Source organism: Macaca thibetana, chromosome 7, assembly GCF_024542745.1.
Source record: "Macaca thibetana thibetana isolate TM-01 chromosome 7, ASM2454274v1, whole genome shotgun sequence".
In the NCBI taxonomy this organism is placed as follows: domain Eukaryota; kingdom Metazoa; phylum Chordata; class Mammalia; order Primates; family Cercopithecidae; genus Macaca; species Macaca thibetana.
In genome coordinates, this window is record NC_065584.1 from 117556240 (window position 1) to 117583523 (window position 27284).

The following is a 27284-nucleotide window of genomic DNA, read 5'->3' on the forward strand; positions in this document are numbered from 1 at the left end:
TCTTGGCGAAGTGATGATGAGCAGGTTCATCTCATCTCTTCTCCTGGAATGGAGGACTAGGAGAGGATGAGAGGCACAATGGCCACACCAAGCCCACAATTTTCCAGTCTGGTGATATTACTAATGATATTTCAATAATTATATAAGATTATGACACTTCACAGATTATCATAACTTAATGAAAAAATAGACATTTATTTTTGAAAGCTTCACCTCTTAATCCATATTGACCACGAGTCTAATAATTATATTGCACTGAAATGGAGTTGTGTATCCCCTTGAGTTAAGGTGCTAATGAAAATCTATTATGAATTTTACGAAGGCCACCAGGCAATTGCTTATTGAGGAAGTTTCAAGGGTTCCAAAATAAATACCTATATAGCTGTTGTCGGCCGGGCGCGGTGGCTCACGCCTGTAATCTCAGCACTTTGGGAGGCCGAGGTGGGCAGATCATGAGGTCAGGAGATCCAGACTACCCAGGCTAACAAGGTGAAACCCCGTCTCTACTAAAAACACAAAAAATTAGCCGGGCATGGTGGCGGGTGCCTGTAGTCCCAGCTAGTCAGGAGGCTGAGGCAGGAGAATCACTTGAATCCGGGAGGCGGAGGTTGCAGTGAGCCAAGATCGCGCCACTGCACTCCAGCCTGGGCAATAGAGCGAGACTCCGTCTCTAAATAAATAAATACATACACCCCTAAGTAGCTGGTGTTACTGAAACTCACTGTCACTAAAGATCCAAATAAGCTTCGTATTACCTTTAAATTGGTAGTAGGAACAGAATTTGGAAGAAAGGAAAGCACCGAAATTCAAGTCAGAAGATCCAGCATATTCCACCAATAGACAGTTATGACATTTCAGCTGGAACCTCATTTTAATCATCTATAACATGAAGGCACAGAGCCAAGGGATCCTTTTCACCTTTACTATTTAATTATCATTTTAAGAGGCAACAAATACCAACTAAATCATATACTGCCACGTGGAGTGTATAGAACTGTCACTGACTTTCTTTAAAAAAGATAAGAAAAATTTTGAATGTCTTTAGGGTGTATGTTTCCAAAAATTTAAATTTCCTGAGGGAGAGAGATTTTGTTCTTTAAAATATGTTGACATATTTTCTCTCTGTAGGCAAAGTGTATTTATTTCACTTTTTTAGGATTAGAAATAAATCCTGACAATGCCACTAGGCAGCAATATCCCTGAAAGAAAAGCAATTAACAACAAAGACAAATAAAATTTATTTTGTCCCTATGCAACTTTCCACCTATGGTTACACACACACACACACACACACACACACACACACACACACACACACACACAGCTGTTTATCCCCTTTAATTAAATTGAGAGTAGAAAACACATTCAACCATATGCTCCACTGCAGGTGATGAACAATTAAGAACTCTTCAAAAATAAAGTTGCTCTTGAACTAATTTTAGTGGGTACATCAAAAAAGAAAACAAAGCAACCATTACAGAGCGTCTGAAGTTCAGATCCGATTTTGAAGGAGTCTGCTCTAATGGAAGAGCCACCAGGGCAAGGAACGGCACATTCCCCCATCCCATGTTGACTCGTTACCCGGGTATCAGACACTACGATCAAGGGCATATGCACACAGAGAAACATTACATGATTCCTGCCACCCAGGAGCTGGTGATCTAGTGTCAGACTCCCATGTAAACAAATAATTACAACAATGTCAAGTGCTTTAAGATGGAAGAAGCGCAAAGCAATATCTGAAATATAAAAGAGGAAATGCTTAACTCTAACCAGGGAGGTTGGAGAGCTTTATGGAAAAAATGACATGTGTGCTAGGTCTTGACACATGAGAAGTTTATTGTGGAAACAGCATGTGCAAAGGCACAGAAGTAAAGGAAGGAAGGAAAAGGAAGGGGAAGAAAAGAAGGAGAGGTAGAATATAAATTGGAAATAATATTTTCCAATCTAATGTGTATAAACTAGGATCTTATTTTAATGGTCATATTCCTAATTGCTTGTGAGGCTAAGTATATTTTTATATACTCATTCATCATTTAGACTTTCTTATAAGTGAATTGACTATCTCTTTTGCTCATTTTTTTCCTCCTGGGTAGTTTTCCTTTCTTTTCTTAATTTATATGATTTCTTTACAAATGTTGGATGCTAATTGTCAGTCATAAGAGCTACAAATATCTTCTCCCAGCTTTTCTTCTTACTTTGTTAAATGATATCATGTCATAGTCAAACGCTTTTCCTTTAATTTTAATTTTATATTATTTTAATATAGACAAATTCACCAGTAATCTTCATTATGTTTTGTGCCTTTAAGAAACCCTTTCCTAATCCTTCCGTATTTTCTTCTAGAAGCCGTTAAGTTTTCCTTTTCACATTTCAGTTCAAAATCCACCTGAAATAGATTTGTGTGCATGGCATAAGGTACATCCAACTTTTTTTTTCCCCACATGGATAACTAATTGTCCTAGCATTATTCATCAAATAATTTGTCCTCTCCCATTACAAATAATGGGAGCTGTTATAGGTAACATAATGTCACCTATCACAGGTAGGATCCCCTGGAAAACAGACCCTGAAAAGAGATTCCATGCAGAAGGTTTAGTGGAGAGCGCTCTTTGGAGCGATACCTATGGGAAAGTGAGGGACGCAGGACTGGAGAAGATGCAGTTTGGACAGAGGCCTCAGGTGATAATGTAGGGAGCACGGAGGCTGGGATGGCCCTTCAGAACTGCCCTACACGAGGCAGTGGTGCTGAGCTTCCGTACTCTCACACACAGGTAAGTCATTGGTCAGATCTGCGCTTGAGGAGAAGGTGTAATCTTGGGAGTACCTCCCCCCTTCCAGCTGATACCTCCCCAGAAACTGCCCTCTGCAAATGACACTTCAGATGGAACCTCAGAATGGGAGAGGTAGCTCCCATGTGGAGAGGGCAGTTCTTGGGGAGGCCCTCAGCTGTAAGCCTTTGGCTGGCAACGCTGCCAGCAGCAGAGGGAACAGGGTGTCAGTCTTGCAAGGGGGATCTGGGTGGCACACACAGCATGCACTATACCACCTCGCTCATGTATCACTTTCACACTGTGGTACATGGACTACTCTATTTAATAGAACTCTTTTCCCCATGAAATAATTTTCAGATATATTTCCGTCCTGGTCACCGACACGTAATCTAATCTGTCAATAATGCCCTTCAAATATGTACCTATAACTATACCAACAACTCCAGATTCATCAGACTCTATAAATTACAGTAGCACATTTTCTCCCTTGATATGAGTATCTATTTCTAACGTAGCCTGACTTTTTGTTTTCAACAACTATACATTACCCAACTGGCTCAAAAATCAATATGCTGTCAGCTAAAACAGAAACTGAGGTCTCTGATGTCCTTTACTTGTAAGTGTATAGTTTAATCTCAATGCAGGATTTTTCCATTATCCTCTTGAGTTTAATCTTGTTCCATTTAGCTTAGGGAAATTGAATAAGCTCTGATTCTGTCACCTAACACCTCTTGCCGTTTCAATTTTTCTCTAAATTTGATAAAGGATGCCAAAAAGCTGTTAAAAAAATCCCATGAGGGCAGAGAGCAGCGATGAGTCTTGTGGCATGCCAATGATACCCTGACTTCTACTTCCACTCTTGGAAACCCATCCCATAACCCATTCTGTAAAGATCTTGCTCTGCTAGGTAATATTAATAGCGGGAATTTTATCAGCCTATTAATATAATGACTTATAGTGAGTTTTGTGCATAGCTTTTGGAAATCAATCACATGACCTCAACTTATATTTGCATTATACACAAGTTTTCTAGCAGCAGTGCCTACACAGAAGGCAAACTTCCATGGTGGGCATTAGGCACCCAGCAGGTGAGCCTTGCAGGACTCCCTGAATCACAGCCTTGTATAAGAGTTACAAGTTATACACAACTCTTGTATAAGAGTTACAAGTCCCTGCCTGGCCTTCTAGTTCACCAATGTGTTGGGTCATAAAATGAACCTTGGTTCAAACGTGCTGTCCTTTGATCATGGATAATGCAACACGGTTAATCTGTGACCAGTGAAATACATGAAACATTAAACCACCTCTGGTTTCTGTTTCAAGTTTGATCACTTGACTGCCCCTCAGTAACTGGATTTTACAATAAAGTTAAGTCTCATTTTAAAATGTAAAGCTGTCTGTTCTGGTAAAGCCAATCATATGTTGTAAAGTTATTCCATTTAAAAAACCAGTTTCTTTGCTCACAAAAGATTTGGCTTTGAGTACCCAAGTTCCATTTAATTCTACTTCCATCTTCTGAGTACATTTAGATTCCCAAACCCATGCAGAGATGAATAGTTTCAAGGTTAAAAAAAAAAGGAAAAAAAAAAGCATTTTCTAGCAAAATAGGGTAATAGCATCTAACATCGATAGCAATCACATAATATGGCACGAAACCTGTTTCATTGTTTAACATAGGAAAAATGGGAAAAAATGTGTCCCTGTTACCAGTTTTCAGACTAAGTTCTCTCATCATTCATCCATCCATTTATTCATTCATTCAACAGAACACTTACTGAGTATATGCTATGGGTCAGTTTCAGTAACTGATCCAGGTATACAATGATGAATGTGATACCATTGCTATCTTTGAGGAGAGATTTTTTAAAAACCAAAAATAAAGAGACATCTGTTTCCATTTTGAAGTGTTCTATCACTAGGAGAAACAGGTTCCAAATGAAGATGGGACACCAAGAACAAAGCCAGGCAAACCCATTTTACTCTGCTGGGTGGCATGTCAGCTGCAGAATTCCCAACCATCCCGTCTGACTACTCCTAAGGACAATTTGTCACTTGCAGCCACGGCCTTATCACTGTAAGCTGGAAGGCTGTTTTTAATTAAAGTCAACAACCACAATTTCCTTAAAAGAATCAGTACCTATTAATCTACTATTTATAGAACTGCAAAGCATGCATCCAAAGTAAAAGATAAGGTCCTATATTCAAAAGCTTGATAAGAGCTAAAGATTAAGTTATTTATCACACAAGAATCAATGAGTTAATATTAAAAAAAACACATATAAGAGGCAGATAATTGAGGTCTAAAACTTACTGCCTTGATAAAAATATGATATGGAAATCAGGAGGGACAAAATTACTATTAGATGCAGAAATTGAGAACACTTTGAAGAGGTAAAATGTGACTTCACATGATTCAGAAATGATTGGTAGGAAGAAAGGGGACCTTTGTTTTTCTTTTCTTTTGCTCTTTCATCCTTTAAGATTTCACATTGAAATGACATTAGTAGTCAGACATGCCATTCCAGTTCCTTTCTGACTTAATTTAATTTAGAAAATTTTAAAACCCTGATTTAATTCAAAGGCTACTGAGTGAACCAGTTTGAAGCTAGACACTGTGGGGAGTACCTCAGAGGTATCCTTTATGACCTCTGCCCTCAAGTTTTTTTATTAATGCAAATTAGGTAGAAATCCAATATTAACCTACATGAAACAATAAGATATCGATAAAGATGCTACATAAGTAAGTGCCTTAAAAAAAAAAAAACAGAAGCTAATGTAGCAGTTTTAATCAAGAGCAAATCGGGAAATCCACATAGAATAAACAACTCATTGTGAGCTATTATTTGTAGCATCATTTCATCATTGGAAAATACCAAAAGGAATGGGATTTTAAAATCCTTTCTACCCCTATGAACCAGCAATGGTGTGTAATTATAATAAAGCTAATTTTTAAAAGTGCTTTATGAACTATTTTCATTGATATTATTTCATTTTGATTCTCAAAAAACCACTATGAATTTGACATAATTCCTTCCAGCAACTGCAATCAGGGGAGTAATAACAAGCTACAAAATCGGTATTTCACTGACTCCACCAATTTTGGTGCTTCCCTCTCCTCCACACCAATTTCTCCTGAATCATTCTAGAAATCATGTGTGCTTGTGGATGTAATTCTTCCTCCTCATCACTGCTTTCATCTCTTGCTCCGGCTGCACAAGGGGCCTCTTGATGCTTCCAAAATGGGCACCAGGGCTGCTGTAGTCAAAGGTGCCAGATGTGTTGTCCAAGGCACAACTGCCTACCTCTCCCACTTCTCCTTAGGATAAGACAAAATCTCGTTCATTCTACCATAAATAAAACCATACTGGACAAAATCTAGTTCATCATGCCCTGTCACACCGTGCTTCCATAGCACCTCCAGCAGGGACTCTGCTTCCCCAAGTCTGTACATCCTGTTATGCAGAACTTGCTTTCAATGTCCTAAAGAAATTTTAGTAACATTACTCTTTAAATTTTCACACTGCTTTTTTTATGGCAGTCCTCTCTCCAGGCATGAGTCCACGGGGCTGGCGCAACAGAAAATCTGGAGAACATACGTCATGCTATTTTGAGGGTTGTCCCTCCCCGGGGTAGCCGCTACCCTTGGATGTGGCTCAAGTTCTTGCTTTCCTTAAGATGAGCTTTGTCCTGTGATGATCATCCCAGCACTCAAGCAGATGACTCTGGACAGGCGTGACTGTCAAATCATCCAGACATGCCCAGACAAGTCTGAATCCTAGGGAGAACATAGCTGAGACCCGAGCCGCACGCCTTATTTACTCTCCACATTTCCTCTGGGCTCACCTGGAAACCAACAGCTTTACTCAGTCATAGGAGCATTTCTGGGTTCTCCATCTAAACACAAAACTGAAACTCAAAACTTTAACATTTTAGAAAAACTAGGTGAAACCTGAATGAACTGATTGATGACTTTATTGTGAATAAAATTGTATTACCATGAATTTTTTTTTTTTGAGATGAAGTCTCTAGAGCTCTGTCATCCAGGCTGGAGTGCAGTGGTGTGATCGCAGCTCATTGTAACATCCTTCTCCCGGGTTCAAGTGATTCTCGGGCCTCGGCCTCCCGAGTAACTGGGACTATACCATGAATTATTAATACAAAAATCCGAATCTCAGTGTTTGAAGTCCTCACTCACTTGCTTAGCACGAAACCCAGTCCTCAAGAGAGGAAGTCCCTACCTCTCTTGAACAGCTCTTCCACACTGCAAAACTGTTGGGCTTCTGATGATAAAGTTCTTTCATTTCTTTGTGCCAAAGCTCCTTCTTCCTCAAGTGTAGGGGCCCTCCTAGGAGGATGAGGAAGTGTTTGTCCACAGACATTCTGACCCGGAAGTCTTCTTCTCTCGTGGTACTTTTCCTTCATTAGTTTTTTGTTCCTCCCTATTGTCCAACATCCTTCCAGAACCCCTCAGATCTGTCTATATCCTATACGTGTCTGAATTCCAATTCTGACCTGATTTCAAGTTCTTTCCTATAAGGCTCTGGGCCCTTGTTTCAATGTACTGGAACAATCCATGACTGTGAAAAAAATTCCTAGAACCTTCCATGAGAGGGAAGAAATTCCAGAACATGCCGTGATAGGAGGCTGAGCTGCTGGGGCACACAGAGGAACTACAGGGGGATAGCATGACCTAGTATCACAGCCCAGGGGCCATAAAGCTACATTAGATATGGTCTAATTCCAATTTTAAAATTATCTAACATAAGTCACTATCCCTGTAAGGGATCAGAAAGCAAATAAAGTGAGATCGGCACCATAGTCATTTATCTGCTCACAGTTATCAAGAGGAAGGGGGTGGGGCCACAGTGGTATCTACTGTTTTCAAAAAGTACTCTCTCTCAGGAGTCCCTAAGAAATAAAACAAAACAGGCCGTGGCTCACGCCTGTAATCCCAGCACTTTGGAAGGCCGAGGCGGGCAGATCACGGGGTCAGGAGTTCGAGACCAGCCTGGCCAACATGGTGAAACCCCATCCCTACTAAAAATACAAAAAGTAGCCGGATGCACGCCTGTAATCCCAGCTACTTGGGAGGCTGAGGAAGGAGAATTCCTTGAACCTGGGAGGCAGAGGTTGCAGTGAGCCAAGATCACACCATTGCACTCCAGCCTGGGCAACAAGAGCGAGACTCCATCTCAAAAAAGAAAGAAAGAAAGAAAGAAAGAAAGAAAGAAAGAAAGAAAGAAAGAAAGAAAGAAAGGAAGGAAGGAAGGAAGGAAGGAAGGAAGGAAGGAAGGAAGGAAGGAAGGAAGGAAGGAAAAGGAAAGAAAGAAAGAAAGAAAGAAAGAAAGAAAGAAAGAAAGAAAGAAAGAAAGAAAGAAAGAAAACAAAACATATGCTTTCAATTTTCAGTACTTTGCTTTATCAATTTGATATAATGCTTGTAATCCAATTACAACCCGAAAAGTTTGTCTTTTTCTTTTTCTTTTTTTTTTTGAGACTGAGTCTCGCTCTGTCACCCAGGCTGGAGTGCAGTGGCTGGATCTCAGCTCACTGCAAGCTCCGCCTCTGGGGTTTACACCATTCTCCTGCCTCAGCCTCCCGAGTAGCTGGGACTACAGGCACCCGCCACCTCGCCCGGCTAGTTTTTTGTATTTTTTAGTAGAGATGGGGTTTCACCGTGTTAGCCAGGATGGTCTCAATCTCCTGACCTTGTGATCCGCCCGTCTCAGCCTCCCAAAGTGCTGGGATTACAGGCTTGAGCCACTGCGCCCGGCCAGTTTGTCTTTTTCTAATGTCCCAACCAATAATGCCATGAGGCAGAATGTTGAGTTATGTAAACAAATATATCCAATGAATTATTCCTTAAAATTTAGTATCTATTTACTTTAAAAATAGTTTTATCTTTTACATTTATCAGTGGCTGTAACTTTTAATCATGGTATTATTCTGCTATTTCTACACATCTTTGGAATGATTTTGGATGGCTGTGCATAGCCAAAGGCCACAGACTGACAACTTTGCTTTATATCTTGTACTCTGAATCCAAAAATAGAGACATGTGAAAAGCAATTCAGTGGAAGGTGTCGTCAAAGCATAATTCAACCTTAATCTGGGGAAAAATGCACAGGCATAGAGCTGGCTTGGGATTTTAAAACGTCAGATTTTGGCCGTGGTCCTGGCCTTTAAGTCACATTACCCTTTAAAAACCAAACACACGAGAAAAATACTCACCATTTATTTTATACAGAAACCGACCTTAAAATACAAATTGTTCATTAGTAGAACATTTATTTCATATTTCACATGCCAATTAGCTATTCTTAATTTGAGATAATTGGAAAATACACTCTTTAAAATTCTTTTTATGCTTTACACAAAAAGCAAGCAGGCACAATGGGATCTCAATCATTGTGAAATTTTAAGAGCTTTGTGTGTTGTGTTTTGAAAAAAATATACAAATATTTTTTCTGAATCCATGGACAAAAAATCATATTACCAGGACTTCCAATTTACTTTCTTTTTGTATGAACTTTTAACAGTAAAAAGATGGTCAACCTAATCAAATTTAGAGGGAAAAACGTCACATGAGAAATAAATAAAACACGGTAATAATCATTTAGGTATTAAGATTACCACTGTTCTGTAACAAAACATATACCCATATATCATATAAACACACATTCTTCTTTCCCCTGTTGCTCATTTAAAATTCCATCCTATCTTTCACATCCATTCATTAATAAATCGGAGGGTAGCCACTATCTCCACTTCCTTATCACCTACTCATCTTTAGCCTCTTGTAGTCTACTCATAGACATCATTCTACCGAAGTAACTCCCCCAAAGAGGGTTAGAAGCAACAGTATTTTCCTGTTCTTTATAGCATAATTCATCCCCATCATCCAGTTTCCCACCGGCCCCTCCAGATCCACTCCCCATTTTTCTCAACCTGCTCTTGGCCCTGGAAGGCTGACCCCGTAGGCCACAGCCACTGGCTTGGCTCCTTTACACTGTGCTTTCTGGTTGGTTCAGTTAGAGGAGGTTTACAGGAAGTGGTCCAGAGGAGAGTGAGGCTGGGATATTTATCCCCACAGCTTCCTCTCCGCTGGGTGGGTCTACCACAAACCACGGTTCCTGCCAGAGGTTCCCCTCCATTAGTCTCCCCTCTCTGGGCTCCAGTGACCACTCCTTCCCTTGTGCCTTCAGCCTGGCAGGTATCTGTTTCCTCTCAGGACTCTGAGTCATCCAGGGGCCTCTCTGAATTGCTCTCTTCCGTTGGTTTCTGGATTATGCTCTATCCTCATCCTAGCCCTACCTCCCGGACTAGTGCTTTTTGGGCGCTGCGTTTACAGCTCTCTAACAACCTCCATTTCCCCTTGTAACAATCATGTATTCTCAATGCTAAAATTCTTGCCTCAAAGGACATGGGGAAAATATAGAAAAGTGTGGTTCAGGTAAAATTGTACTCCCCACCCCCCACCCCACACACGAGCACTCTAGGTGGTGAATTTGTTTTTTTCTTAAAAAATAAAAGAAGTGAAATCACTCTTGAAGAATCATAAAAGTAACACATTCACTACAACCAGAGGAACAATATAAAAATATGTAAAGGGAAATAAAATTAATGTCTTTCTCCAATGCTTCTGCATCTTTCCCCTTCACTCACTTCATTCCCCACCTCCACTGCCTTGACCCTCAATAAGGAATGTTAACAGCCTGGCCAGTTTTCTTACACACCCGTCTCCATTATATTCAAACCTGGACCAAACATATATATTTATATATCAGGAGGGGTGATAGTTGTTTTACAAAAACTGAGAGTATTTTATGTATTATTTTATAACTCAAATAGATACAAATCTAGATCAGTACTCTGAAGAGCCTTACAATATTACAGAGCATAAATGTACAACCATTTATTTAAACATTTCTCTAATGATGGACATTCAAATTTTGTCTAGCTATTTTTTGCCACTACAGACAATGCTGCAATAAACCCCCTTATGCCTATATTCTTATTGGTACATATGTTTATGTAAGCTAAATTCCTAAAAGTGGGATTGCCAGGTCATAGTTACATGGAGTTTTAATTGGGATCCTATTACTTTCTCAAAACTGCATAGCAGCATACTTTATGTCCGCTTAATTCCTGTTTTTGTTTTATATGGGTAGAATATGGCTGATGCAATTTTTGAGTCCTATTTTCCCCCTGAATTAATTTTAGATAATTTTCTATGTACTACATACTTTCTGTAGTAATATTAAATGGCTGCATATATCTATTAATGTTGTGAAGCTTCTTTACAATTTTATTGGAATTGCATCAAACCTTCATATTAATATGGCAAGAGTTTATATTTACTTCCCGTAATGCATGTCCACAGAGAAAATCAAAGCTTTGACAGTAGCATTAGGGGTTTACACATGTAAATAAAATTTATTTCATGTATGTCTCTTAACTCAATAAATTGACATTAATTACATATTTTCATAGGCACAGGAATTGATCAGGTGATTCTCAGTTCTCAATATCAGGAAGAACTATGTCTGGAGCATATGCTTCCATCACCACATCAGTGACTGCCGTCAAAGGAAAACAACCACGAGATTACTCAAGAGCACACTAAAGATTGGGCATTTCCCGAGTATGGTGAGCCAAACTCCCTGTGATTCTTCTGGCACGAAAAGGGTTTACTTTGAATCAAAGGTAAATGAAGGCAAGCACAACAGAAAGGAATCCTAGCACCAAGCCCCAAGGACACTGCATTGCAGGCTAGCACAACTAGAGTTCCTCAAGGTTTGGGGGAAGACCATACTCCACAAAGGCTTGGGAACATTCCACATCCATCTCCATCCCCCAAATAAAATACTATAAAACCCATCTCCCGGTTGGCGGTGGGAGAAGACCGGAGAAGAAAAACCTGACTACCAGTTCTTGTTAGTATATTCTCTATTTTATCACCACTAGGTAAGAGATTCCCACGCATCATCCTTGAAATGAGAAGTTAAGAAAATTACAAAGCCAATAGAAGGTACATCACTGGCCTCTGTGATATCCTTATGCTACATCCTGCATGAATGGTAATGTTAGCTTTAACTGCTTAGTCTTGTAACAAGGCTAAGCGAGTTTCACTGTTTCCTGGGAATTACTACTTGCCTCTAACATTGAAGAGTCTTCCAACTGGAAACAGATCTGATTACTTTTGCCAGACTTAATATCTTACTTGAGCAGTTAATGAGAGCTTTCAATAATCTTAATGACATCACTTCAATAAAAATACCTAGATGTTATTTCCACAGGAAATAAATGTCCACAGACCATAAACTAAATCTGGTTAATAGCTAACCTGGGAGAAAGGTGGGAGTTGGATTCAGACAAAGGGACACTGTGAAGGTAAATGAATTATTCACCCCTCTTTCTGGACTGCTGGCAACTGTCTGAGCCCTCTTCTAGGTGGGAAGAGAAATGAAGTGAAAGACAAAGGTAGCTGGAAACAGGAAAATTCTCCCTGTACAGGCTTCCCAGCTGCAGGGAGTCACTGAAGGGTTCAGAATATAAAGAGGACTCACGGCAACAGGAAAGGGAAAATCAAGAAAGGAAAGGGAACTAGAACACAGGATACAAATCAAACGGAACTAGAGCACAGGATACAAATCAAAGGGAACTAGAACACAGGATACAAATCAAAGGTACTATCTGGGGAACCCCCTCCCTCATGCCTTTCAAAGTGGGGCCAATAGGAGGTAATGGCTGGAGGCCCTGCAGGAAGTCTCCACAGTAGAGAAGTTACCCATATCAGAAAAAAAAGCTGTTACCCACTCCTACTCTCCTTTCCTTTTCCAGACCCGTTTTTTTATAAGGTTAAAAGCACAGGACATCCTTACAGTTCTTATGACTGGCTCCTGAAAGTGCTGCTGAAGATCCCAGTGGAAGGCTGAGGCCAAAATAAAGGGAATGTTATGGGTGATGGCATGGAGAGCCCAAGGGAACGCGTGATCATCCGTTCAACTTGTCACTCAGGGGGCTCATGGTCAGTCTCCAAAAGAAACTGAGTGTGCTCTGTGTGCCTGCCTTGACTCAGATACACTGGAGCGTTTATGATATTTTTCAAATAGAAAAAGGGTGAAATAATAAAATAATCCTAAATTGAGGAAAAAGAGGATTTACTGAAAAGCAATGTATTGAATGCACAGTTTCTGCACAGTTTTTGGAGTTAAGGCAGCTAAGATATTCTACACTCATGCCTCCAGGAATCTCTCCCTTAACCTCAGAGAGTTTCCTTGTCAAGTGATTCTAAGTCCTCAGCATCCGACAGGAGAAAGAGAAAGAATTTTCATCACTAGGGTTCTGCGATACATGATATAAAATCTACGATTCTGGGACTTTCCTGGTGAAGCATATTGGTTATGAAAGTAGCAACTCTCGTCAAAACAAGATTGACATATTGCAAAAAACAAGATGAAAAGCATTTACCACATTTTAAAAGACCTACCCCCGGATCAATGATCCAGAGAGATTTATAAAATTTCACAAGTTCAAAATGACCAAAAAGCTTTGAAGCTCCTCTTCCCTAGATATATTTTTTATCTCAAAAATTGCACTTGATGTTTGCTCTAACCTGTAAGAGACTGTCTATCACATTACGAGCTATTCCTTAGACAAAGCATTGCCCATATGCTGTTAGAGGATCTCTGAAAAAGAACACACAACCTGCACAATGGCATATAAAACCCTGAGATTCTGGCCACAACAGCCTAGAAAATGTAATGAATACTGGAGTGGCGCTTCTTTTGCACGGTCTTTTTTGGTCCTATTGAATCCAAAAAATTATTTTCACGTAACATTTTAAATCACATTAAGTATATAAGTCAAACGAGCTCTTTAGCACCTTTAACATAAGAAATGATGCTATACCAGTAACAGTAACAACCCGTAAGTAAAAGATACCTACAGAATAAAGTCAATTTGTGCTTATATGGGAAATTTAAAAACCGTAAAAAAAAAAAGAAAAAGAAAACTTGGAACCAAGTGTCTTCAAATTAGACTGAATTCATTCCTCTTCTGGTGAAAAACAAAAGTTTTTGTCATAAAATAATAGCACTTACCAAGATGATTACTAAAACAAACAAACAAAAAAACCTCTAACTACAGACATAAGTGAAGACACAGCGTACTTTTGCACTTTGCTTAGAGAATCCCTAGAATGACTCCAGCAGCATGAACAGCAAAATTCAGGTCAAGAGGCCAATTACCTACTGGTACCATCAAAGGCAGGGACAAGTTACTACTTCTCTCTGCCTGTTCCTGTTTCCTTTGAGAGTCACTGTTACGCAACCACAGAAGTAGCTTTAGAGAATGCCAAAATAATAATAATAATAATAATAAATAAATAAAAGACATTCACAAAGTATTGCTTCTGGAAGCAACTATAACTCTGAACCACTAGGTCAAAACCATCCTCATCATCTCCACACCTCCCTGTTCCACTCCCCGTTTTCTTGCTGCAAAGTGAACTAACAGGCCTAGGAATTTTGGTCCATTGTTAATTAGTCAGTTTCTAAGTAGCACAAGCAGACTGATAGTTCTCGAATCAGCCAAGAACAGATTCCAAACATCTTAAACAGAGACTAACCTGGAGGTGACTGGTGCTGAGGCTCAGCTGTGGTCTTCCCTGGCCCCAAGCTCTTTTCCAAAGGTTCCCCAGGCACCAACCGAGGTTGGCCTGCTCTGAGGAAGGCCGGGCTGGCTCCTTTGGTCTCCGTGACCTTTGTAGAGGATGGTGGCTCCAAGGTGTCAGCAGAGAAGACACGGCTCTTTCTACCAGGAGAGTCATTAAGAGCAGCTTCCCTCTCACCAGGCAGTGCAGAGAGCCGGAGGATCCTGTGATGCTGCTGAGGGCTGGGGAGCCTTGGAGACAGAGGCGAGGGAACAGGTGACGTCCGTTTGTGTGTGCTGGACTGCGAGGCTGAATTATTAAACACCTTGCCGAGAGCTGCCGGTGCTGGGGGGCATGGCTTCTTCTTATCCCCTCTGGGTTGGGAGGAGTCAGGACCTACTTTGTGGGGCAGATCCAGAAACAAGGACTTGTGGCCACTGAGGGGCAACCCGGCTCTCCTCTTGTTTCTGGTTTCTGGGCGAGCGTGAGGGGCGCTCCTGTGGACAGGGAAGCCCAGTCTTTTCCCCTCAGGGGCTTCATCTAACTTCTCGCTCTCTATCACCTTCAGGAGGACCTTGTTCACAGCCCCCTGGGCACAGGCCGACGCACTAGAACTGGAGGCTGTTTCCCTGGCTGGCGACTGCGAGGACCCATCCCCTTGCCGCTCCTTGCCCCGCCGCCTGGAACCATGAGCCCCGACCTCAGCTCCCGGGAGGGTGAGCAAGTCAGCTTTGGGTACAAACTCAGCGTGGGCTGCTGGGCAAATGGCAATCCTCGCCTTACCCTTAGAATGCGCTTTAACTACTCTTTGTACCTGGGAGGACAGGTCCTGAACTTTGGCCACCACTTTGGAGACAGGTATCTGCTTGCAAGTCTGCTTAGCCGGCTTCTCCATCTCATCCTTTTCTGCCTCTGGACGCTTCTCAGGGTCCTGGTGACTTTCAGACAAACCTGCTTGCTGATGCTCCAGCCCGCTCGGCGGCCTCCGAGCTCCATCCCCTCCTGCCTCTGGGCAGCTGCAGTCTGGGGGCAGCACTTCTCTTCCGAGCCCAGTGTCCTTGAAAGTCGTCTCAAAGCTCCCAAGGCTAAGGTCTGTGTCTGGCGTCTTGGGAATATCTGGGGGGCAGCTCTCTCTCCTCTGCAGGGATGAGGCAAGTGCTCCATTCGGGAGCAGATTTCCTCTCTCCTCTAGTACCCAAAGATTAGGCCTTGTTCTAGAAGGAGGAAGGGAGTGGCTGGAACAGATCTGGTCCTTGCCCATCAGAGGAGCTGATTCTCGGCCTCCACGCCCTTTTCTTTTTGTCCTCTTCTGTGGGAGAGCCCCAGCGCTCTCTCTCCTTCCACCAGACCTCCGAGGCTTTTTGTTCCCGTGGGTGCTCCTCTTGTTGGGAGGGCCCACGGGGAGCTCTCCCTGCCAGTCACCAGCACTCTGGAAACAGTCATCCTCGGGGGCCAGGCTCACCGACAGCTCTTGCAGCTTCCCCTCCTGGTTCCCCATCGTGATCCCGAGGATGTGGTCTGAGCTCAGGAGATTGGTTAGCAGTCTCTCCCTCTCTGTGGTGAGTTTGTACAGCTCAGTCAGAATGTCTTTCGTGGGAGTCTGCTTGAAAAATATGTCGCCTGGATGTTCATCCGGCTCCTGGCTGAGGCTGATGATGTCTGACTCCTCCCTGACTTGGTAGCAGTTATGAAAACCTTTCTTGGATCTGTCTAGAGTTACAGCGCCCTTGTATGAAAATCCTCTGACTTCCCCCTTTGGAAGATAGAAGCTGATGTAGCAGAGTTCCGTAATGGGCTTATGCAATTGGAGGGTGCAATGAGTACCTTCCATTATGCCTACCTAATTATTCATGCCTTGGAGATGCCAGTTTGTGGTCAGGCTTCCCAGGCTCCAGTGGTGAGGCATGTGATGGTGGCTCTGCAGAGAAAGCAGCTGACAGTCATCTCCAGCAATGAGACTGCCTGTTAGAGGAACAGGGGAAGAAAGCAGCTTGTCTAACAGAGTGCATAAATCACACACCAACATAAAATCAAAGCATAACCATGACTTATCCTTCCTCTCTGGCTGACCTCAACAACTCAAGGAATCAGACAACAGCCCGATTTCAATCTCTTCCTCCCCACTCCTGATCAGTAGAACTTTTGTATAACTGAGAGATGGGGAAGTCCTCTCACTTCAGCCCCAGGACAAAAGTTCCTTTTCACTCCATGGGGACTCACTGTGCAGCCTGGATCAGGTCTCTCAACTTCTCTAGACTTCAGTTTATGTTCTTCTGTAAAACAGAGCTATCATAATTCCCAGAAGTCCTTCTCTAGCGGGCTTTGAGATCCTTAGAAAACATAGCCATTTTCATAACTCATATTTGGAATATTACTTTGCAAAGATAGATCAGGCCTTTTTACCCTCTAAAAACCACCTTCAAGATCTGAGCTCAAATTATCGATTTAACTTAAAACACAATGTGAGGAAAGATCTTAGGCCCCAAATTTGGAGTCAACAGTAAACATTTCAATGTAAAAGTTTAAAATTTAAGTAATTCAAGTCTGAATCAAGTTTTGTGATTTTCTTTTTTATTTATTTTTTCTTGTTGTGTTTCCTTCTTATTTCCTTCCTGTTGTCTATTTGGAGCCAAATGGAATGGCAGAGGAACAGTAAAAAATCTGTAAGGAAGTGCTGGCCCTGTACAGATTTTTCCATGACTTCACCACAGAAACGGCTGAAATGCCACATAATTAGGGAAGGTGGCTGCTTCCTTGTGTGATATGAGGGACCTCAGAAATGTCTCTGTGGTTACCATCCCCACACACAAACTCTATATTCCTAGTTTCTTAAGTTACTGCCCAGTCTTCAAGTCTTCCTTGCTTAAAAGAAGCACCGCCTACACCCTGGGAATGATAATACAGTAACTATTCATTAGCCCTCGAGATATCTTTAGTGAATTATTTTCCTCAGGTTTTTCCTAACTGCTTCTAAATAGCAAAAAGCTACATAAAAGTATATTTTGAGTGAAGGAAGAGAGAAAGGAGGAAGAGTCTGGTAAAAGTAACTCCTTGAGGAAGAGAGAGAAAATTAAGAGTGATAAAATGAAGGTTATGAAAATTGCAGATATCTGGTCAAACCAGAATGTCAGGAGACCAGGAGAGGCCTTGCCTCTTTCACAATTGTACATGGGGCTGTTCTCATTCAAGCAGTCTTTTTTTTTTTTTTTTTTAGAGATGGGTTCTTGCTCTGTCGCTTAGGCTGGAGTGCAGTGGTACAAACATGGCTCACTGCAGTCTCAACATCCTAGGCTCAAGTTGTCCTCCCACCTCAGCCTCCTGAGTAGGCGGGACTACAGGCCTGTGCCACCACCACCCAGCTAGTTTTTTTGTATTTTTTTGTAGAAACAGGGTTTCGCCATGTTTCCCAGGCTGGTCTGGAACTCTTGGACTCAAGCGATCCTCCCACCTCAGCTTCTCAGAGTGCTGGGATTATAGGTGTGAGCCACTGCTCCCAGCTGTATTTTTAAAACTTTTCTAAAATGTTCATTGCCAGCATTTTCTAAAGATGCACATGTGTAAGGATACTTAATAATTATTGGTACAAACTGTCTGCATATGTCCAAGAACTCACTTAGGAGGTAGTCTCTTATTGTGTAATTTATAATAATCAGTAATAAAAGCAATTGCAAAGCTGTCAATATCCACTGAGCACGATACTGAGCACTAAGCATTAGGAGCTCAGTTAATGAATTCTCAGACAAACCGAAGGGAAGCAGCAGATGAGCTCTGCTGTTCTGGAAACATAGAATGCTCTCCTTTCTCTTCAAGCATCATTTTCCTCTAGCTCCTCTTATCTCCTCAATTCCCATGGATTAGGAGAAGTGTGTGATGCTGGGGGAGGAGTGTTAAAAATGTTCAGAATTGGCTGGGTACGGTGGCTCATGCCTGTAATCCCAGCACTTTGGGAGGCCGAGGCAGGCGGATCACGAGGTCAGGAGATCCACACCAGCCTGGTCAACATGGTGAACCCTGTCTCTACTAAAAATACAAAAATTAGCTGGGCGTGGTGGCACGTGCCTGTAATCCCAGCTACTCATGAGACTGAGGCACGAGAATCCCTTGAACCCAAGAAGCCGAGGTTGCAGTGAGCCGAGATCGCGCCACTACACTCCAACCTGGTGACAGAGTGAGACTCTGTCTCAAAAAAAAAAAAAAAAAATTTTCAGAATCCGTTCAGAGTCACAGCACAGTCTATGCTGTAATTTCAAATAGGAATATGACAGTGTATTCTATTCCCCAAGAGAGGGAATTTGTATATACTGAGCACATATACACTTATATTTTCATTTTGTTGTCTCATATAATCAGTACATCTCCATTTTACAGATGAGGAAACTGAAATTCAGAGAAATAAAGGAACTTGTCTAAGGGAATATGGCTCAGAATATGCAAGTTTCAAACCCAGGTCTGTCTCACTACATTGCTTCATAGGTCATGTTGTTCTTCATCTACTGCCTTCTACCAACAAATTGGTTTTCCATTTAGTTTGAATAAAGGAGCTTTTTTTTTTTAATTTTGTTAACTTGGTGTTACATAATTTCTTAACAAAGTCTCACATCTTGCTACTTTAACACTCACTGGGGCCAGGCTTAGCAGCTCGCCTCTGTAATCCCGGCACCTTGGGAGGCCAAGGTGGGAGGATGGCTGGAGCTCAGGAATTTGAGACCAGTCTGGGGAACATAGTGAAACCTTGTTTGAAGAAAGAAAGAAAGAGAGAAAGAGAGAAAGAGAGAAAGAGAGAGAGAGAGAGAGAGAGAGAGAGAGAAAGAAAGAAAGAAAGAAAGAAAGAAAGAAAGAAAGAAAGAAAGAAAGAAAGAAAGAAAGCAAGCAAGCAAGCAAGCAAGCAAGCAAGGAAGGAAGGAAGGAAGGAAGAAGGAAGGAAGGAAGGAAGGAAGGAAGGAAGAAAGGAAGGAAGGAAGAAAGAAAAGTAGCTGGGAATGTGGTGCAAGTCTGTACTCTCAGCTGCTAGGGAGGCTGAGGCAAGGGGATTGCCTGGGAGGCTGAAACTGCAGTGGACTGAGATTGCACCACTGCACCACTGTACTCCAGCCTGAGAGACACAGCAAGACCCTGTCTTTCCAAAAAAAAAAAAACCACACTCATTGGAGAGCTTCAGCATGTCTGATCAGGTAAAGCACTGCCTCCTAAGGTCATCCCTTAAACAATAAAATCTAGAAAAAGGGCACCAGGAGTTCACTACAGCTGGTACAGACAGTAAAAACACTCAATGAAGATTCTAATTTAGAAATAAAAGAAGAGAGGGACTGATATAAAGGCCATATCCTTTATGAGAATTACGGACATGTGGTGCCTGTTTACAGGATCAAGTACTTTTTCCCCCTAGTCTTTATAAGTCTTGGTTATGTAAATGGAGAAAATATCATGGTTAGAATTCTGTATGTTAGTCACAGTTGGGAAACTCAAGACAAGATTTAGAAAATTATAACATTGGATTTTATAGCAGTAAAGCCACAACACAAGGCATAAAGCTACTATTATTTAAAAAAAAAAAAAAAAAAAAGAACTTCACACTATTGCCTCATCCACCCAGAAACTTCCATATAGAATGCTCTTACCACACTTGTGGTACACACATCCGGAGCCAAAGAGGAGCAGAACAGAGGGAAAAAAAAGAAATGGGAGTTTGTCTTATGATCTTGGGACTACAGTTCCTTTGTTCTGGGCCCTGGGAAGCAGTATGCTATAAGAAACTTTGTACTGAACATAAACGAAGGAGCTTCACATTCCCAGGATCCAGTGAAGAATCCTAAGCTACTTATTTATACTTGTTATAAAAAGATTACGTCAGAAGTAGAGACTAGACAAGTAGGGGTAACACTAGTGGTATAAATCACTTAGAAAGGTCTTTCAGTATTCCAGAAAGAAGCGTTGATGGCTAAAACTAAAGCAGTAGCAATGTGGATGCAGAAGAGATAGTCAATTTAAAAAGACAGATTTCAGGCCAGGCATGGTGCCTCATGACTATAATCCCAGCACTTTGGGAGCCTGAGGTGGGTGGATCACTTGAGTTTGAGACCAGCCTAACCAACATGGCAAAACCCCATCTCTACTAAAAATACATAAAAAATCAGACAGGCGTGGTGGCACATGCCTGTAATCCTAGTTATTCGGGTCTCATGCTAAGGCGTGAGAATTGCTTGAACCCAGGAGATCTAGGCTACAGTGAGCCGAGATTGTGCCACTGCACTCCAGCATGGGTGAAAGAGTGAGACTCTGTCTCTAAATAAATAAGTAAAAATTAAATAAAAAGATAGAATTGAAAGGGTCTGATGGTTAATTGAGTATGTGTGACAGGAAAGAATTTAGTTTCATGATTTCAGATGTAGGTGACTGGGTAGATTGTGGTGCCATTCACAAAGATAAATGCACACAGAGGAATAGGCTTCAGGAGAAGAAGATGAATTCAGTTTTGGAAATATTGAATATCAGGGGAATAATCAAACAAATATGTCCAGAACACTGCTAGATGTAAAGGGATAGAGAACAAGATCTACGCTAAAGTTAACACGTTTGGAAGGAATCATACAGTATATAAGGTGTTTCAATTCCATGTAAGATAAAGTAAGTGCACTCTATCCTAGCTCTCCCACTGAATGCAACTGCAAAACACACCAGCATAAAATGCATAGAGCAGCTATCTGAACACTCCAAAAGTAAATGGTAGCAAGCAGATTGATGAGGAAGACCAGGCTTTGAAATATCACCCAACTGTAAAGCAGTTAAGTTTCTCAACTTTATCCTTCAGTAGCCCTTAAGCCTGGACTCAGATGTGCCTGAAACATGGCAGTGAGTATCAGCACAAACAGAGGAAGTTATAGGAGAAGTCCTGTAATTCAGAATCAAGAATAGGAAGACGTTTTCTTGTTGGCACCTAAAACTCTGAGGGAGGAGAACATTTCTCTATGATTAGAGGAATTGTAGTCCCGAAATGTATGGGGGGAAACCCCTATTCCTTTTTCTCTCACTCTCTTCTGCCTCTCGTTGGTTTCAGGTGTGGGCAGAGTTGCAGGAAGTTTGTAGCCAAAGAGTTGGCGGGTTAATAGTCCTAGATTTCTAGTTAGAGGACTGAAATCAGAGCCTCAGAGAGCCCAGAAGTATGGGGGAGATTATGGAGAAGGATCTTACAAAGTGACCCATAAATTTATTCACGGACACCTGAATTAACCCCAACCTGTGGATTGTGGATCTGATCTTAAATAGCCTATGAAGGGCTTTGAAAAGAAATGAAGAGATAAGACAATTTCCCAGGGCCTAGGCTGGCCACTGGGTGGCACATACATGGCATGGAGCACTGCAAAAGCTTTGAAAATGCAACTGACATGAAAACCACAACCCACAGAAGGCTCATTGGAACTTGCGACCTGAGCCAAACCAGGCTGACTAGCTGGTTGTTTCAAGAAAAAAGCATCTTCCCTGAGCAAATGAACTTCAACCTCAACCCTCTAGTGTGTTCCACGTCAGAAGAAGGCTTTAGAGCAGGGCAAACGCTTCTCTGTGACAATCCATTAGAAAGTCAGAATGCAGTATGGAATCATCACACATATTTTTCATCCAAGAAACCAGAGGAAAAAGAGCTGTAAGTCCTAAGAGAAAAAAAGCAAAATGACAGGAAATCACTGCACAGTGGGGTTAAATGCACTGGCGTTGCAATTCCATGCTGAGTTCACAGGACTATTTCAAACAGCATTGCCTCATTCTACTTGGACTCAAATGCAGCAGCTCTGCAGGAGCCACACACTAAAGTATACATCTTAATTCGGCCTATGAAGTGACCTGCTCTGGTTATGTTCAAGGTAAAAGCACTTTGCTTCCCAGGGAGTCTTCATGTCTTCTATTTCCTCTGACGGGCTCCAGGCTGGCATTCTCTCTATGACAATGTTGCAGCAGTGATTTCTTCCTTGACTCTTTTTCCAGTAAACAAGTAGATTACCTCACTCTACCCCAAATGAAAATATCTGTTGTGCTTCATCATAATGAGAAATTATTGCCTTTTAGTAGATGCTGTCTATTGTTCATAGCATATTTCACCAATGCTTAAAATAAGATTCAAGAATTAGTTGTAGTCATTCTGTCTGCTGATGGCAGACATCCTAATTGATTTTGGCCTTAAAAGGCCAATGCAAAGCTTTCTTTGCCTAGTCATTGGCACAGTCTTTCCTTGTGACTCCATCTGAGCCCAACACAGCTAAGATAGATTACCGGTATTCCATTACTAAACTGGAAATTTTGTGTTAGTCCGGTCAAATTCACACTCTACCTTTCACATCTTCCTAAGACCAAGAGACTGACTTTCATGAACTCAATCAACAAGTTCCCTTGCACTGTGGCTTCTACTAGATTTGGCCATTGGAAAATAGTAACAGATTGGAGGGCAGATGGAAAAGGGCTCAGGACCTTTATCCCCTGGCTCCCTCTCTCCTGGGCTAGAGTTTGGCAGTAGGTGTGCCCTCTACTGAAGACCACGCCCCTCTGGGGTAGTCCTCCTCCAGCCGCAGCTGCTTTCTCTGAGTACCATTACTGCTCCCTCTCCTTGCTCATTTAGTCCTAGATGGCTTTGAGTTCTGCCTCTCATGTGTGATTTTGGACAAGTTATTGCCTGCCTTTCTCCTTTCCATCCACCCTGGGATGGAGTGCAGCTTTTTCAAGGAGGAGATTAACAAAACAAAGGAAGGCTGGCTGCGGTGGCTCGCGCCAGTAATCCCGGCACTTTGGGAGGCTGAGGCGGGTGGATCACCAGGTCAGGAGATCAAGACCATCCTGGCTAACACGGGGAAACCCCATCTCTACTAAAAATACAAAATATTAGCCAGGTGTGGTGGCGAGCGCCTGTAGTCCCAGCTACTTGGGAGGCTGAGCCAGGAGAATGGCGTGAACCCGGGAGGCGGAGCTTGCAGTGAGCCGAGATCGCGCCATTGAACTCCAGCCTGGGCGACAGAGCAAGACTCTGTTGAAAAAAAAAAAAAAAAAAAAGGAAGTTCTGCAATAGATTAGTGGTTCTCCTTCTTTCCATGGAGTTTTTCTTTTCTTTTCTTTTCTTTTCTTTTTTTTTTTTTTGCTGTCCTTTTTGTTTTTCTTCTTTTGAGATAGGGTCTCACTCTGTCACCCAGGCTACAGTGAAGTGGCATGATCTCAGCTCACTGCAACCTCCAGCTCCTGGGCCCAGGCAATTCTCCTACCTCAGCTCCTCCAAGTAGCTGGGAAAACAGGTGCATGCCATCATGCCCAGCTAATTTTTGTATATTTTGTAGAGACAGGGTTTTGCCGTGTTGTACAGCCTGGTCTCGAACTCCTGAGCTCAAGTGATCTGCCCACCTTAGCCTCGCAAAGTGCTGGGATTACAGGAGTGAACCACTGAGGGATTTTTCTTTAAACAACCTACACACACTGTACGAGTAGGAGTGTAGGAATAATAACAAAATTACTATAATACACAACAGAAAGAGACCTATTCTGTAAGGTATCAAAGAACAAATCAGAGGAATGGAGAGTCCACATCATGTTTGTAGGATCAGAATAACACTTCAGGCAGAAGAAAGCATTTTAAAATAGCCCCTCATTAAAATATGGGCCTTGGACAGGTAGATTAAGAAAGTGAAATTCCAAGAGGAGGAAACGTAATACAAGACTGAGAAAACAACTAACAAGTACAAAGGGAAAAACTCTTTTTAGATACGTGTCAGGAGAGGTAAGTCAAGAAAGAGTGATAAAAGGTACCAAGTCATAGAGGGATTTTAATCAGGTTGGTAGGAAATTAATGCTATCTTCATAGACAAAGGATTGATGAAGCCATGGATGGTTTTTGACCAGGGAAGCAGTATGTTCAGCACTACACTTAAAGATTAAGTCAGCAGTAATATCAGAACAGATTGGAGAAGAAAGAGGACAGACAGGGAGTCAAGAATGAGAAGCTGGGGACAACATCAAATTCTGCAAAAAGGTCAAGAAACAAATTAGAAGTGTTACAGGCCGGGCGTGGTGGCTCACGCCTGTAATCCCAGCACTTTAGGAGGCCGAGGCAGGCAGGTCACCTAAGGTCAGGAGATCAAGACCAGCTTGGTCAACATGGTGAAATCCCATCCCTACTAAAAGTACAAAAACTAGCTGGGTGTGGCTAATTAGCTGGCACCTGTAGTACCAGCTACCCAGGAAACTGAGGTGGCAGAATCGCTTGAACCCTGGAGGTGGAGGTTGCAGTGAGCTGAGATCATGCCACTGCACTCCACTCCAGCCTGAGTGACAGAGCGAGACACTATTTCAAAAAAAAAAAAAAAAAAAAGAGATGTTACAGAGTTTTAGGTAGCAACTTTAGTAGAGTGGGAGAATACCAAACTATATTACAAAGAGCAAGAGAGAACACTAATGGTTAAGACAAAAAAATATGAGTAATAACCTGTACAGGTATTAAGGCTTAGTCTTTGCTATTTTGGTTTCTTTTCTTGTCTTTTCTTTTTGAGACTGAGTTTCACTCTTGTTGCCCAGGCTGGAGTGCAATGGCAGAATCTTAGCTTACCACAACCTCTGCCTCTTGGGTTCAAGCGATTCTCCTGCCTCAGCCTCCCAAGTAGCTGGGATTACAGGCATGCACCACCACGCCCGGCTAATTTTGTATTTTTAGTAGAGAGGAGGTTTCTCCATGTTGGTCAGGCTGGTCTTGAACTCCTGATCTCAGGTGATCTGCTTGCCTCAGCCTCCCAAAGTGCTGGGATTACAGGCGTGAGCTACCATACCCGGCTGTTTTGTTTGGTTTGGTTTTGTTCCTGAGACAGAGTTTCACTCCTGTTGCCCAGGCTGGAGTACAGTGGTGAGATCTCGGCTCACTGCAACCTCCGCCTCCTGGGTTCAAGCGATTCTCCTGCCTCAGCCTCCCAAATAGCTGGGATTACAGGCGCCAGTCACCATGCCCAGCTAATTTTTGTACTTTTGGTAGAGACGGGGTTTCGCCATGTTGCCAGGCTGGTCTCGAACTCCTGACCTCAGGTGATCCGCTCGCCTCAGCCTCCCAAAGTGTTGGGATTACAGGCGTAAGCCACTGTGCCCGGCCTGTTTTTGTTTTTTTTTTTAAGACATGGAAAACATAAGCATGTTTTCAGGTTGAAAAGAAGGAAGTAGCAAAGGAGATATTGGTGACACAACGAAAGATGGTATAAAATATGGGACAAAAGGCACCAGACGAAGAAGACATGGGCTCAAGGACACATGGGGAGGAATCAACCTTGTCAAGAAGGAGGATGGTTTCCTACTCAAAGACTAAGGTTAAGTAAAGGAAAAAAAGATTATTATGAGATAGCCCTGAAATTGAGAGAGTTTACATATTTTCTCAATGATTTTTGTTTTCTTCAAAAAGACTGTAAATTTATGATTTTCTTTGCATTCTAACAATGTCACAAGAAGGAAAGCATTAAACTAGTTGTCTGGAAGCAAAATTCCTTCTTGGGAAACTCTGATTTGACTGTGAGACCACTAACACAAGCTATGTCTTATTTTAACATACTGGCAAATCTCTACAGAAATATAGAGGACAAATTTCAGCCAATAGAATTATTTTAGATGACAAGTTTCTAGCCAAAGTCACAGCTGGTTATTAAAGGAACAAAAGGGGCTCCTTTATATATATTTTTTTTCATTGCCGTTCATTTTCTTGACCCACAGACCAACCCGCACAGATACCCAGATATGCTAACAAGGTGTGCGCATTGAAGATCCTCTCAGAGACTTTGGGAAATTCTTTCTTTCCCTCTCCCTTACCTTTTCAAAGCTTAATTACATAAAGAAAAATGAGTATTAGCTTTCCACATGATTTCCATGAAAATTAGATATTGAGATCCTCAACACATCGCTGGTTTTATGACACTATCTAGCTAACATCATCTAGAGGAGATAAATGAGTATGCTGAGGAAATAAGCCCCTTCCCCCTGATTTAATTTTTAATTTTTATGGGTACATAGTAGGTATATATACTTATGGGGTACATGACATATTTTGATACAGGCATATAGTGCATAATAATCACATCAGGGTAAATGGTGGATCCATCACCTCAAGCATTTATCATTTCTTTGCATTACAGACATTCCAGTTATACTCTTTTAGTTATTTTTAAATGTACAACAAATTATTGTTGACTGTAATCACCCTGTTGTGCAATCAAATACTGGTTCTTATTGATTCTAACTATGTTTTTGTACCCACCGCCTGATTTTAAAAAAGGATCTGTAGATAGGAGATTCCTACTCATTGAACATTTAAGGCTTTAGCAACAATGGTGACAGCACAACATCTCATCTAAAGGTGGGCTTAGTACATTTTACTTTGTAGTTAGTAAGACAAAGAGAGCTTCCTTTTCAAATATCGGGAGTACCTTTTTTAGATATGTGAACACATTCTGTGGAGTTTGCTTTTGGGAGAACTTTACACCAGGAACGATGGTTGCATATGTTACGTCAAATTTGCATTTTCTGATGAAGGAAGCTGCTCTTGAACAATGGCTTTCCAATTAGAGAGCACAAGGGGTTTAAGGAGATTTTTGTTTTTAACAGGCAACTGTTGTTGAAGGAATAAATATATGCAATAAAAAATTTCAAATGGAATTTTGAGACAAATGGCTACTGTTGAGATTCCTAATGGGAAGAAGGGTAAGCTTCTTCCTCTTACAAAAATACCAGGGAATTTCTGGGAATTAAAGAACTCTGAGCACAGTTCTGACATCGGGAAGATTTTACATTGTCTGTGGCAAATGTCAAAGGCACTTTGATGTAAAAGCAAATATATGATAAGTATAGCAAATAGATCT

At 41.7% G+C, this 27284-nt stretch overlaps 1 protein-coding gene across 1 annotated transcript in view; it reads right to left on the reverse strand.

Moving 5' to 3' along the window:
• Positions 1-16954, reverse strand: part of FMN1 (formin 1) — a 385063-nt gene extending 368109 nt beyond the window's left edge. Inside the window, 1 exon segment of the mRNA XM_050799309.1 lies at positions 14407-16954. Within this exon segment, the coding sequence (XP_050655266.1) occupies positions 14407-16261 (1855 nt within the window). The 5' untranslated portion in view covers positions 16262-16954.
• Between the last annotated feature and the right edge of the window lie 10330 nt (positions 16955-27284).